This window comes from Henckelia pumila, chromosome 3 (assembly GCF_033568475.1).
Source record: "Henckelia pumila isolate YLH828 chromosome 3, ASM3356847v2, whole genome shotgun sequence".
NCBI lineage: Eukaryota > Viridiplantae > Streptophyta > Magnoliopsida > Lamiales > Gesneriaceae > Henckelia > Henckelia pumila.
Window position 1 is genome coordinate 39,116,921 of NC_133122.1, and position 13,119 is coordinate 39,130,039.

Genomic DNA, 13,119 nt, shown 5'->3' on the forward strand with positions numbered 1-13,119 from the left:
GGAATTTAACTGTGAAAGGAAATTCTGGTTCAGTGATTTGTTCATCTCATGATTCCAATATTAGTTTTTCTGAGATTATATATATATATATATATATATATTAATAGTTATAAGCTAATTGTTATGTGATTTTGATAAATTATGATGTCCCTAAAAAATATACGGGTCTAACCCGACCCGAGCCCAATAATCCATATTTTTGAAAATACACTTTGGGGCCCATTTAGTCTTATTTTATGAGAAGCCTAGTCTGAAATGGCCCTGGTAGGGAATAAGATCGTAATCATGAATACATGGGCTTGAACCCTAACTGGTATGGTTGGAGCCCGACCCGAGCCCAAGAAGGGTCCAATATCTAGAACCTTCCACTACTCTCGAGCACATAAAGATCATCAACAGATAAGGATAATATCTTATGAATCCAATATTTGATATTATCTTCAAATTGATATTAGAATCCTACTTGGTCAGGGCTCTTACCCGAGTAGAGTCCTGCTCTAACACATGTTCTACCTTGACAAGGTAACCTACCCCTCCAAACCCCTATAAATACAGGTATGGTTCATGATTTATTCATTCATCTCTTATATTCACTTCTTGCTCACACACTCACGCACGCATATTCTCTTGTTCTTCCTTATAGTCACGCTCTTTTACTTTCGAGCACTGACTTAGGCATCGGAGGGGTCACGTCGAAAACACTTTCGGCGCCCCCTAACTTGGCTTTTGTCTGTGCAGTGCACGTGAGACCCGACCCGACCCGTTTTGTGGAGGATTTGGAGATCCGCTCTACCAGACCGAACCCGAAGGAAAAAATTGACATCATCAATTGGCGCCGTCTGTGGGAAATTGAAGAAAAAGAGTTGAGATGGCTGATGCAAATGAAGTCAACGAAGAAATAAATCAACTTATCACCGCTGCTGTCGAAAGAGCTATGGCTGCAAGGGCGGAAACCAATCCCCCTCCCCCACCACCAGGTCAGAACGCGCAGTTAGAGGAAATCAGGAAACTGAAGGAGGAGGTGGAGCTCTTGAAGAAGAAACAATCAGGATACCTAGCCACGCCAGTGCGGAATATCCCCTTTTCTCCTGAAATATTGGAGTCTGAACTCCCCAAAAACTTTAAATTTCCGCATATTGGGGAATATGATGGGAAAGGGGACCCGGATGAGCATCTGTCCCGTTTTGAGAATGCGGCGTTGTTGCACAGATATTCTAACCCAATCAAGTGTCGGGTCTTTCTCAATACTTTGATAGGACCGGCTCAACAATGGTTCAACTTATTACGCCAAGGAGATATCAAGGAGTTCAAGGATTTCAGCAAGGCCTTCCTACACCACTTTGCTAGTAGCAAAAAACACCCTACGACTACTCTTAGTCTTTTTGCTATCAAACAGCAAGGTCAAGAAGATTTGCGAGTATATGTTCGTCGATTTAGTGCCTTGGCCCTGGAAGTACCTACTGCCACCACTGACCTGCTTATCAGTGCCTTTACCCAAGGACTTGCTACAGGGGATTTTCTTAAATCCCTGATCAAAAAACCGTCGTCTACTTACGATGAAGTGCTTGCTCGGGCCGAAAAATATGTGAATCTAGAGGAGGTACAAGTTTCCCGTATGAATAATGGGATGGACAGGCCACCAAGTCCGAAGAACGCCCGGGCCCCTAACACACCTCGGAGGATGGGACCATCTCCCCGACCCGAGCTGCTTGGGAAATTCACTTCTTTCACTCCTCTAAGGATGGGTAAAACTCAGGCTATGCGAATATGTGAAGAAAAAAGACTTCTACAGAGACCTCCATGGAGCGAGCAGGGGCCCCGTAGACCAAAGTCTGATAAGTATTGTGACTTTCACAATGAGTATGGGCACAATACTAATGATTGTCGTCAACTGGAGCAGGAAATTGAAAGAATAATACAACAGGAGCCAGGGATGAGGGATAGGTTGGCACAACAAAAAGTAGGATATCCCTCGAATAAAAGGATTCACGAAGGTCCTGATCATTACGCACCAAGACCCCGACCTGGTCCACCCCAGGGAAATTTCCAACGCCCGAACCAAAATCAGCCCGGGAATAACCAGGGACCACCCCCTCCCAAAAAAGGTGTTATCAACATGATATCTGGGGGACCGACTGATGGAGATTCCAATAGGGCAAGGAAGACAAGTAGTCGGAAACTGAGCAACATGGAGATAGCTGACCAGGTGGTTAGAACAGGCCCGACCATTTCCTTTGGCCCGGGTGATTTGAAAGGTTTGTCGGATACTACTCATAATGATGCATTGGTTATTCGAGCTCTGGTCGCTAATTATGACATAGCCCGAATTTTTGTGGATTCGGGAAGCTCGATCAATGTACTGCTCCAAGAAACCATAAACCAGATGGATTTGGGGGAATATAAGGTAGAGCCGGTGGTGACGTCGTTGTTCGGGTTCACGGGTCTGCCATCCGACCTACTGGATTGATCAATTTGCCGCTCACTTTGGGCAAGGATCGTACAAGTAAAACTCGGATTGTCAGCTTTATTATCGTGGATGCACCATCAGCATACAACGTTATCTTGGGAAGACCAGCCATGACTACGTTCATGGCCGTGGCTTCCGCAATATATCAAAAAATAAAATTTCCTGTGGGTAATGAAGTGGGAGAGGTCCAGGGAGATCAAAAGATTTCTCGAAAGTGCTATGTGGAAGAGGTACGGATAGAACAAAAGGCAGTCAAAATCAACCATGATGACCGACCCGGGCCAAGAGATCGGGAACAAGTAAACTTATTGGAAGAAAGCGCCCCTGTTATGGCTGAGGAAGAGTGTGAAGAGATCATAATCTGCCCCCCAACTGGTTCGGTCAAGGTTTCTCGGACGCTAGAACCTATTCTTAAAAAACAGCTGATACAGTGTTTGATGGAGAACAAAGACGCCTTCGCTTGGTCCGTATCCGACCTCTTGGGAGTACGGAGAGAAGTAATGGAGCACAAGTTGAATGTTATACGAGACTACCGCCCTATTATTCAGAAAAAACGACATTTTGGGCCCGAAAAAGACGCTGTGATTCAGGGGCAAGTTGAGGAACTCTTGAAGGCCGGACACATTCAGGAGGTATATTTCCCGACTTGGTTGTCAAATATGGTCTTGGTACCCAAGTCCTCGGGTAAATGGCGCATGTGTGTATACTTCCGTGATCTAAACAAGGCCTGTCCGAAAGATTGCAATCCCTTGCCCCGAATAGACCAGTTGGTGGATTCCACATCTGGGCATGAGTTATTGTGTTTTCTGGACGCTTATCAGGGGTATCATCAAATTTCCCTGGCTAAGCAAGATCAAGATAAGGTGAGTTTTGTCACCTCTACAGGAACTTATTGCTACGTGGTTATGCCTTTTGGGCTCAAGAATGTTGGGGCCACTTATCAAAGACTAATGGACAAAATTTTCAAGCGACAAATAGGCAAAAACATCGAAGTATATGTGAACGATATTTTGGTCAAAACCCGAACAGCTCATCAATTCATTGCCGACCTGACCCAGACATTCCAGACACTACGTGATTATCGATTAAAGTTAAACCCGAGCAAGTGCACATTTGGGGTTCAGACTGGGAAATTTCTGGGATATATGGTCACTAGGAGAGGAATTGAAGCTAACCCGAAAAAAGTTCAAGCCATTATCTCTATGGAGTCGCCCAAAAATATACAGGAGGTACAAAGGCTGTCTGGAAGGATTGCCGCATTGGCTCGCTTCATATCAAGATCAGCAGATAAGAGTTTCCTGTTCTTCAAAGCACTCAGAAAAACTAAAAATTTTGAATGGGATGAACAGAGTGAGAAATCTTTCCAAGAGTTGAAAAAGTATCTAAAAGAGTTACCGGTGTTGAACAAACCAGTACAGGGAGAAGATCTCTTCGTGTATCTGGCTGTCACACCCCGGGCCGCTAGCTCGGTCCTGGTTCGGAAGGAGGGGGTGAATCATCTGCCGGTCTACTTTGTCAGTCATGCCCTGAAGGGAGCAGAACTCAATTATATGACTCAAGAAAAGTTAGCTCTGGCCCTCGTCATTACAGCTAGAAAATTGAGACCTTACTTCTTATCCCACCCGATCACTGTTCTTACCAATAGTGCCTTGGGAAAAATTGCAGCCAACCCAGATGCATCGGGAAGACTGATCAAGTGGATTACAGAGTTAAGTGAGTACGACAAAAAATTTGAGCCCCGTACTGCCATCAAAGCTCAAGCCCTAGCTGATTTCTTGGCAGAAACTATTCAGTTAAAACAAGAGGACCATTGGAAGATATTTGTAGATGGATCATCTTGTCAAACAGGAATCGGGGTTGGGATTGTGATAATATCACCCTGGGGCGAGGAAACTAACATCTCGATAAGGTTGGATTTCCGAGCATCTAATAATGAAGCAGAATATGAAGCCCTCCTGCTCGGACTAAAGGCTGCTCGAAATCTTGGTATATCCCGAGCTACCCTTTATTCAGACTCACAATTGGCCATACAACAGAGCAAGGGGAATTTTGAAACTAAGAATGAAAAGATGATAAAATATGCTCAAGCATTAGATAAAGCTAAGGAAGAGTTTACCGAGCTCACTATGGAGTTGATCCCGAGAACTGAAAATACGAAAGCTGATCACTTGGCTCGTCTCGCAAGTTTCGTGGGTGAGCCACTCGAGCCCGGACTAAAAGGAAAAGAGCTGGTATCTCAACTTGAAAGTTTGGACGACCTGATAGCAGACGTACCTGAAGGAGATTGGAGGTATGACATCCACAAATATCTGACTAAGGATGAGCTCCCGAACAATAACAAGAAGGCTCGGGAAATTAAAAGGAGAGCTTTGCGTTTTGTGATGGTTGACAAGATACTTTTCAAAAGGTCATTCTCTCAACCTCTGCTCAAGTGTCTTGGCCCGGATGAAGCTAATTATGTTTTGCGAGAGATTCATGAAGGCTGTTGTGGGAATCACTTGGGTAGCATAGCCCTAGCTCGGAAAGCCCTCCTGGCCGGTTTCTTCTGGCCCACTATGAAGAAGGATGCTTCCGTCCTGGTCAATTCATGCTACAATTGTCAGAGGCATGTCAATTTACAGTGGAGGCCTGCGGAGTTTATGAAGGCAGTAGTAGTCGCCTGTCCTTTCGATCAATGGGGAATGGATATTGTCGGGCCATTCCCGGTCAGCACGGGTCAGAGAAAATTCTTATTGGTGGCCGTGGATTATTTCTCAAAGTGGGTCGAGGCCGAGCCATTAGCCAAAATCACAGAAAAAGAAGTCTTGAATTTCTTATGGAAGAATATTGTTTGTCGGTTTGGAATACCGCGCAGGCTCATATCAGACAATGGAAGACAATTTTGTGGCTCTAAGGTCCAAGCTTGGTGTAAACAGATGAAAATTGAACAAATTTTTTCATCTGTTGCTTACCCCCAAGGGAATGGACAAGTGGAGGTTACTAATAGAACTATTGTGCAAACACTCAAGACCAGGTTAGATTCAGCTAAGGGAAAATGGGTGGATGAGCTTCCATCCGTATTATGGTCTTATCAAACTACAACAAGGTCCGGGACGGATGAAACACCATATAATATGGTGTACGGGACGAAGGCAGTCCTTCCTGCTGAGATTGGACAAGAAAGTGCCCGGATCATAGCCTACGGCCCGGATAACAATAAACTGAGGGCCATGGATTTAGATTTGGTGGAAGAAAACCGAGCTAGAGCAGCAGTTTGGTTAACAGCTTATCGTAAAAGAATGACCCGAGCCTATAACAAACGGGTCTACCCTCGGGCCTTTCAAGAGGGGGACTTGGTTATGAGGAAAATTCAACACCATGGGGAGAGAGGAAAACTAGATGCGAAATATGAAGGACCCTTCAAGGTGGTAGGGAAAGCAGGAGTGGCTGCTTATTACTTGGAAAATTCGCAAGGAAAGAAAGGAAAAAGGCCGTGGAATGCTCAACATTTGAAGAAATATTATTCCTAAGATCCCAACCAGAGTTAGGACAACCGACCTCATAAAGAGCACGGGGTTGTGAGTTATTTTGTTATTTTTTGTTTTAAGTTTGATAGTAGTAGTAGTTGAGTTCTTCTGTTATTTCTTAAATCTTTGAGATATGTTTTGTGAATTATCAATGAAAAAATGACATGTTTTGTCAAACAAAATTAAAGCCCGATCAATTCGGCACATACCACGCCATTCATGGTCAAAAACCAAGCCCGATCAACTCGGCACATACCACGCCATTCGTGGTCAGAAACCAAGCCCGATCAACTCGGCACATACCACGCCATTCGTGGTCAGAAACCAAGCCCGATCAACTCGGCACATACCATGCCATTCGTGGTCAGAAACCAAGCCTGATCAACTCGGCACATACCACGCCATTCGTGGTCAGAAACCAAGCCCGATCAACTCGGCACACACCACGCCATTCGTGGTCAAATCAAAATTAAAGCCCGATCAGTTCGGCATTTACCACGCCATTCGTGGTCAGAATCCAAGCCCGACCAGCTCGGCACTCACCACACCATTCGTGGTCAAAATCCAAGCCCGACCAGCTCGGCACTCACCACGCCATTCGTGGTAAAAATTAAAGCCCGACCAGTTCGGCACTCACCAAGCCATTCGTGATCAAAATTAAAGCCCGACCAGTTCGGCACTCACCAAGCCATTCGTGATCAAGATTAAAGCCTGATAAGCTTGGCACACACCACCCCCTTCGAGGTCAAAATAAAAAATTTTAGCCCGATCAGTTGGGCAATCACCACGAACTTTGGGATCCGATTAAAATTTACATTAAATAGAGTATCATAAAGGATTACCAGCTCGGGCATTACTTTTATACTTGACAAAATTTTGTTAACATTCCAGCTCGGGAATTCATTCAATACTTGGCAAAATTTTGTTAAAATTCCAGCTCGGGAATTTATTCAATACTTAGCAAAATTTTGTTATCATTCCAGCCCGGGAATTTATTCAATACTTGGCAAAATTTTGTTAAAATTCCAGCTCGGGAATTTATTCAATACTTAGCAAAATTTTGTTATCATTCCAGCTCGGGAATTTATTCAATACTTGGCCAAATTTTGTTAAAATTCCAGCTCGGGAATTTATTCAATACTTAGCAAAATTTTGTTATCATTCCAGCTCGGGAATTAAAATTATATTCGGCAAAACTCTGAACAATTTATACATCCAACACGGGTCATCCATTCATAATACGAAATAAATTAAAAACCAAAAAGAAGACCGAGCAGGGTCTAGAAATGGAACTTGTTCGGAACATTGTTTTCAACATTAAAAGAAAAAAAACACTAAGGAGCAGCATCCTCCTTTTGCTCGGGCTCTTTTTCCTCCTGGTCAGCCTCCTCCCATTCGGATCTCCCCTCCTCGTCAGGCAAGTCATCTAAGGCTTTGGCTGAGTCAAGGGAGGAAAAAGGATGTTCAGCCTCAGAATATCCTTCAGCCCTGATCTGGGCCAAACATCCCTTGAAGCCATCTTCAAAGAATGCCACATTCTTCTCAGCACAAAGGTCGGCAAAATCAGAGGAATTGATAAAATCCTCCTTCCTTTTTGACCATCCGACCTCGAACTCTTTATCCTTGGTAGCCAGAACAGCCTCGAGCTTGGTAATACGCTTCTTGGCCTCATCCCACCCGTCTTGAGCTGTCTCAATATCCGACCTCATATCATACACTTCCTGGTCATGAGCAGCTTTGATATCACGAATCTGTCCAGTCAATGCAGCTATCCGCTTCACCAAGGCATCTTGATTCAAAGAATGGTCAGCACGGGCCTTATAGGCGCGGGCAGTAATCTCCCCCGACCAGACGACAACCTAGAAAGAGAAATATAGTGTATCATTCATAGGAAAAATGATAAAAGTAATTTTTCAAGTTTATAATTAACCCAAAAATTACCTGCATGAGGGCCAAGGCCAGAGACTCCTCAGCCTCTTTATCTGGTACCGCCCAAACTATCTCTAGGTCCTCTGTAGAGACCATGTGCTGCATAATATTCAAGCTCCCGGATTGGTCCGATCGGGCAAGAAGGAGACTCTCGGGCTATAGGGGTGGTCGGGATCACCTCGTTCCATATGCTCAGGAAGGGACCCAAGATCAATATAAGCTTTCTCTTTCCCCTTCCCGGAGGCAGCGATGTTAGCCCGAGAAAGGGGCTCAGTCTTGCTCAGGGTTTCATCTCCTCGGACTTTCTTAGAAGTCTTCTTGAGTTCCAGCTCGGGAATACGAGGGTCGGATTCAGTGACAGATTCCGCAGAGGCCTCAGGTTTCTTTCTTTTCAACCTCTTGGCCGCGGCTCGGAAATCGGCTGGCATCTCTGCTTGAGCTATCCGGTCGTCTGAAAAAAATGTATATATATACATATATATATAACATGGTTAAAAAAAAAAGGGAGGAGAATAAATAAATAAGGGGTGCATGGGAGAGTAAAGTAACGAATGATTAAATGGTTAAGTATTCCTACCTAAATCACCTTGGACTTCTATTCCTTTTCTACAGAAGCCATATGTGCATAAGAGATAATCCTTGATCAAACTCTCGATATTGAAGATTTTAACAGAAAGGGTGGCCAAGAAGTTGGTGAAATTGTGGCTGGGCTGAGCAGGAGGATCAGGAGAAATAAAATTCATAGCCTAGTTTGAACGGCATAGCCAGGGCTGCTCGGGCTCGGGTCGGACAAAGAAATATCTATTATTCCAACCTTTGTGGGAGCTTGGTTTCCCTTTTAGAAATTGGTATTCAGAACGGAGGGAAATATAAAACCTGCCCGGGGCGGTTTTCTTAATTTGAAGAAATTTGGTGAAGTTTCCTATGTCTAAGGGGACTCGGAAAAAACAGAATAAAACTCCTAAAGATAATATCGAGCCAAAAGAGTTAGGAGTAAGCTGGCTCGGACATATACAAAAATATTGACACAGGGCCAAAATGATGTTCGGGATGGGGAACCTCAGGCCCATTTTCACTTGATCTAGGCTAAAGCTTAGGTATCCTTCAGGAGGCCTATGAGCCCGGTCCCTACAACGCGGGAGCAATAAGTCATAAGTATTAGGCATTCCTGACCTGTCCCTAATAGTTGGGCCTATGTCTGGACTAAGGTGGGAGGCTAGGATTTGGAACCAATGTTTTCCTTTCGATCTTAGTCGGGCCTCATCAGTCTTGAGGGCGTGAAGCCTTCGCATCTTGGCATCCCGAGTCTCGGCGGGACTCGGGTCGGCATCTGACCCTGAAGAGGCAGAATGCTCGGATGCCTCGTGAGGGAGAGGAGATTCGATAAAAGCAACTATTTCCCGGACAGTATTTTCGTCCGGGGAAGACATCTTAATTTAATATTTAAAACAAAGAAACTTACAGAAGAAGTTGATTGATCGAAAAGTATAAAAGAGGAGCTCGATGGTTGACCGATCAGAAATGAAACGGGAATAGTGGCTCGGGTCGGGGTACCTCACGGAATTTTGACAGAGTAACGCCCACGCTATAAAGGTGAAAAATGAAGTTTTTTTACCGCCCTATTTATAGGAGGATTGAATTGATCTTGACCGTCTGATGACAATCTTGATCAGCGGTCCGGGGTGAGCCGCGTCACTCAGGGAATCTCTCGGAAATTGTACCGTCGCGAGATCTCTGCCGTCCAGAGAAAGCACACGACAAGGATCAAGATCCGGACCGTTCACAGAAGACGCATTGTGGTATATTACACTACACACAGGGTATATGGGGCTCGGGTCCGGTCAGAGGAATATATGGTCTAAATTTCATACTTCTTTAGACCAGTAGGGGGAAGTACTATTGATGTCCCTAAAAAATATACGGGTCTAACCCGACCCGAGCCCAATAATCCATATTTTTGGAAATACACTTTGGGGCCCATTTAGTCTTATTTTATGAGAAGCCTAGTCTGAAATGACCCTGGTAGGAAATAAGATCGTAGTCATGAATACATGGGCTTGAACCCTAACTGGTATGGTTGGAGCTCGACCCGAGCCCAAGAAGGGTCCAATATCTTGAACCTTCCACTAATCTCGAGCACATAAAGATCATCAACAGATAAGGATAATATCTTATGAATCCAATATTTGATATTATCTTCAAATTGATATTAGAATCCTACTTGGTCAGGGCTCTTACCCGAGTAGAGTCCTGCTCTAACACATGTTCTACCTTGACAAGGTAACCTACCCCTCCAAACCCCTATAAATACAGGTATGGTTCATGATTTATTCATTCATCTCTTATATTCACTTCTTGCTCACACACTCACGCACGCATATTCTCTTGTTCTTCCTTATAGTCACGCTCTTTTACTTTCGAGCACTGACTTAGGCATCGGAGGGATCACGCCGAAAACACTTTCGGCGCCCCCTAACTTGGCTTTTGTCTGTGCAGTGCACGTGAGACCTGACCCGACCCGTTTTTTGGAGGATTTGGAGATCCGCTCTACCAGACCAAACCCGGAGGAAAAAATCGACATCATCAAATTATTTTACTTATGAAGTAAAATATTGTGCTACAGTGTGTACGTACCCATCACTAGTTGATCTAAATGAGAATACAATACTCAAAACATAAGTACGTACGGACAAAACCCATTACATTACACATTTTTTTGCAATTAATTTTGAGTAACGCATATTTTTATATGTTCCGGGTTGGTTTTGTGACGATGACGGCCGGAATGTTTTTAGCTTACTTTGACACAATATTACAAAGGAATATTTCGAATCAAAATATTATGTACGTACTAAAATAATTATTCATGATCATAAAATAAGAGCTTGACATGCGGTGCTCTTTTCTCACTAGAAACTTGTCTTTTGCGATTTCCTGATGAACCCCGTAGTGTTACCGCATGACACTCTCTGGCTAGACGATGGTCACCAATGGCTTCTCCTACTCCTCCTGGAGTCGGAAACTTCAGTTTCATATGATATGTCGATCTGATGGCTTGGAATATATTGAGACTTGGTCGTCCCAATATCACATGGTATGCAGATGAAGACTAAACTACAAGGAATTTCACCATCTTAGTAGACCATTTGGGGTAAGAACCCAAGGAAAGAGGAAGCATTACTTCGCCCAAAGCTTCAACTATTTCTCCGAAAAATCCGACTAGTGGAGTGTTGACTGGAGTTAACTGTGCATTATTAATACCCAATTTGATGAATGCATCATGAAAAATTATGTCGGCCGAACTTCCTGAATCCACTAGAATTTTCTTTACCCAAAAATTAGAGATTGTGGCTGAGATGATTAAAGCATCATTATGGGTACCCCGTGGGTTCTCCAGATCTTTGTCACTGAATGATAATCCATCTTGGATGGTTCCAATTTCATATATCGACAAGGATGTGGGGCTAGATAAATTGTTGGTTCCTTTTGCTGCCCGTAGAAGGGCTTTTCTTGCATTGTTTGAGTCGCCACAAGCAGGCCCCCCAGTGATTACGGCGATTACCCCTCCTGTTGGCAAATTTTAATCAACTCGTTCATGTTGTTTCCCAGTTTCATCATGGCGCTTTTGATAGTCACGTTTTGGTTTTTCGTCCCGATGTCTGTCATCTCGCTTTTCACCACGGGATTTGTCCACAAAATTTCCCAAATGCCCGCGTTTTATGAGTTTTTCAATTTCTGCTCGCAAACTGAAGCAATCTTCTGTAGTATGACCTTTATTTTTATGAAAATGACAATAATTGTCCGAACGCTGGCGCTTTGGGTTATTTTGCATTGGGCGAGGGGGATGCAACAACCCTTGTTTTTCAGCCACTACCAGTATATCGGTCAGACGTGCATTGAGGGGTGTATTTTGGAGGCGGGGGCTCTGTGCTGTTCGCTTCTCGTCTCGCTTTCTGATATCTGATTTATCTTCTTCTCTCTTTCTTTTATTCAAGTAGAGTGGCTCTACAGATTCTTCAACCCATATGTATTTCTCAACTCTTTCCAATAATTCCTCTAAGTTTTTGGGCGGCCTTCCCGCTATTGATTCTTTGAACTTCCGATTGCGCAAGTTTTGTTGCATTATTCCAGCTAACAAATCATGGTTCACGTGTAAGACTTCGTGCACCGCATGAGTAAATCGCCGAACATAGTCCCTCAAACATTCTCCTTCTTTTTGAATGACTGTGAACAAATATGCTGCTATTTTTGGGTATTTTTTGTTAATTGAGAATTGCTAGATGAAGCAGTCAGTAAGTTGCTCCAAATTGGCAATAGATCCAGAGGGTAACTTATTGAACCATGTGAGTGCTCTTCCTGATAATGTTGTTCGGAAAATTTTACAGTATGCAGCATCTGTGATATCATACAAATCCGCTTTCGCGTAGAATTTGTCAATATGGTCTTGGGGGTCACTCGTTCCATCGAACTCAGGTAAGCTGGGGATTTTGACTTCCTTTGGTAATGTTTCAGATAATATGTCATCAGTGAAGGGGCTTCGACGTGACGGCAAAATTGCGGACATATTCTCTCCAGTTACATGTGTGCGAGATCCATCCTTCCGAGCTGGATTAGTGATCTTGTTTTCGCCAGAAGTGTCATGAACTGTGTGAACACTCTTCACCGTCTTTCTGAATAGTATTTTTCTTGGTCCCCCCTTGATATTTATCATTCACTTTAGACTTATCTTTATTTGGGTCTCCGTTATTAGGGTCAAGAGATGACGAGCCTTCACTCTGAGCCTTTTTCTTGCTGCTTTTGTGCTTGCGGGTTTCTAGGTACTGAGCAACTGCATCTTTTGCTGCGAGTGCTGCTGTGTTTTCCATTAGCGCAGTCAAATCTTCACGGGTGAGAGTAATACTCGGCGGTGCGTTTCCATTGTTAATATTTCCTTGAGACATTTTTGAAGTAATATGTGTTCTCAATGACGTAGTGAACGGTTTCCCACAGACAGCGCCAAGCTGATATAGCCAAAAATCACTTGTACTCGATACGTTGTTTTCGCAAAGTTCGGAGTATGAATAAATCCTTACACGTTTCCTTGGGAGATCTTCAGTGGATTATTCCTACGTCACAAAATAAAGTCAGAGGATCCGGGAGGGTTCTCGGCGAAGACACTCTGACGCTCAAGTCAGTTATTACTCAATGAATAATAATCGAGAGTAAGCATTATAGTGC

The 13,119-nt window shown here is 43.8% G+C and overlaps 2 protein-coding genes across 2 annotated transcripts; one reads left to right on the plus strand and one right to left on the minus strand.

Annotated features, from left to right (window-relative positions):
• The first annotated feature begins 868 nt into the window (after window positions 1-868).
• LOC140888517 (uncharacterized) lies at window positions 869-2,467 on the plus strand. Its single transcript, XM_073296209.1, has one exon. The coding sequence runs from the start codon at window positions 869-871 to the stop codon at window positions 2,465-2,467; it is 1,599 nt and encodes a 532-aa protein (XP_073152310.1).
• Window positions 2,468-11,011: 8,544 nt separating this feature from the next.
• Window positions 11,012-12,842, minus strand: LOC140888518 (uncharacterized). The gene is made up of 3 exons (XM_073296210.1): window positions 12,566-12,842; window positions 11,674-12,141; window positions 11,012-11,469 (listed from the first exon to the last, which is right to left on the minus strand). Exons 1-3 carry the CDS (start codon window positions 12,840-12,842, stop codon window positions 11,012-11,014), a joined length of 1,203 nt encoding a protein of 400 aa, XP_073152311.1.
• Window positions 12,843-13,119: the final 277 nt, after the last annotated feature.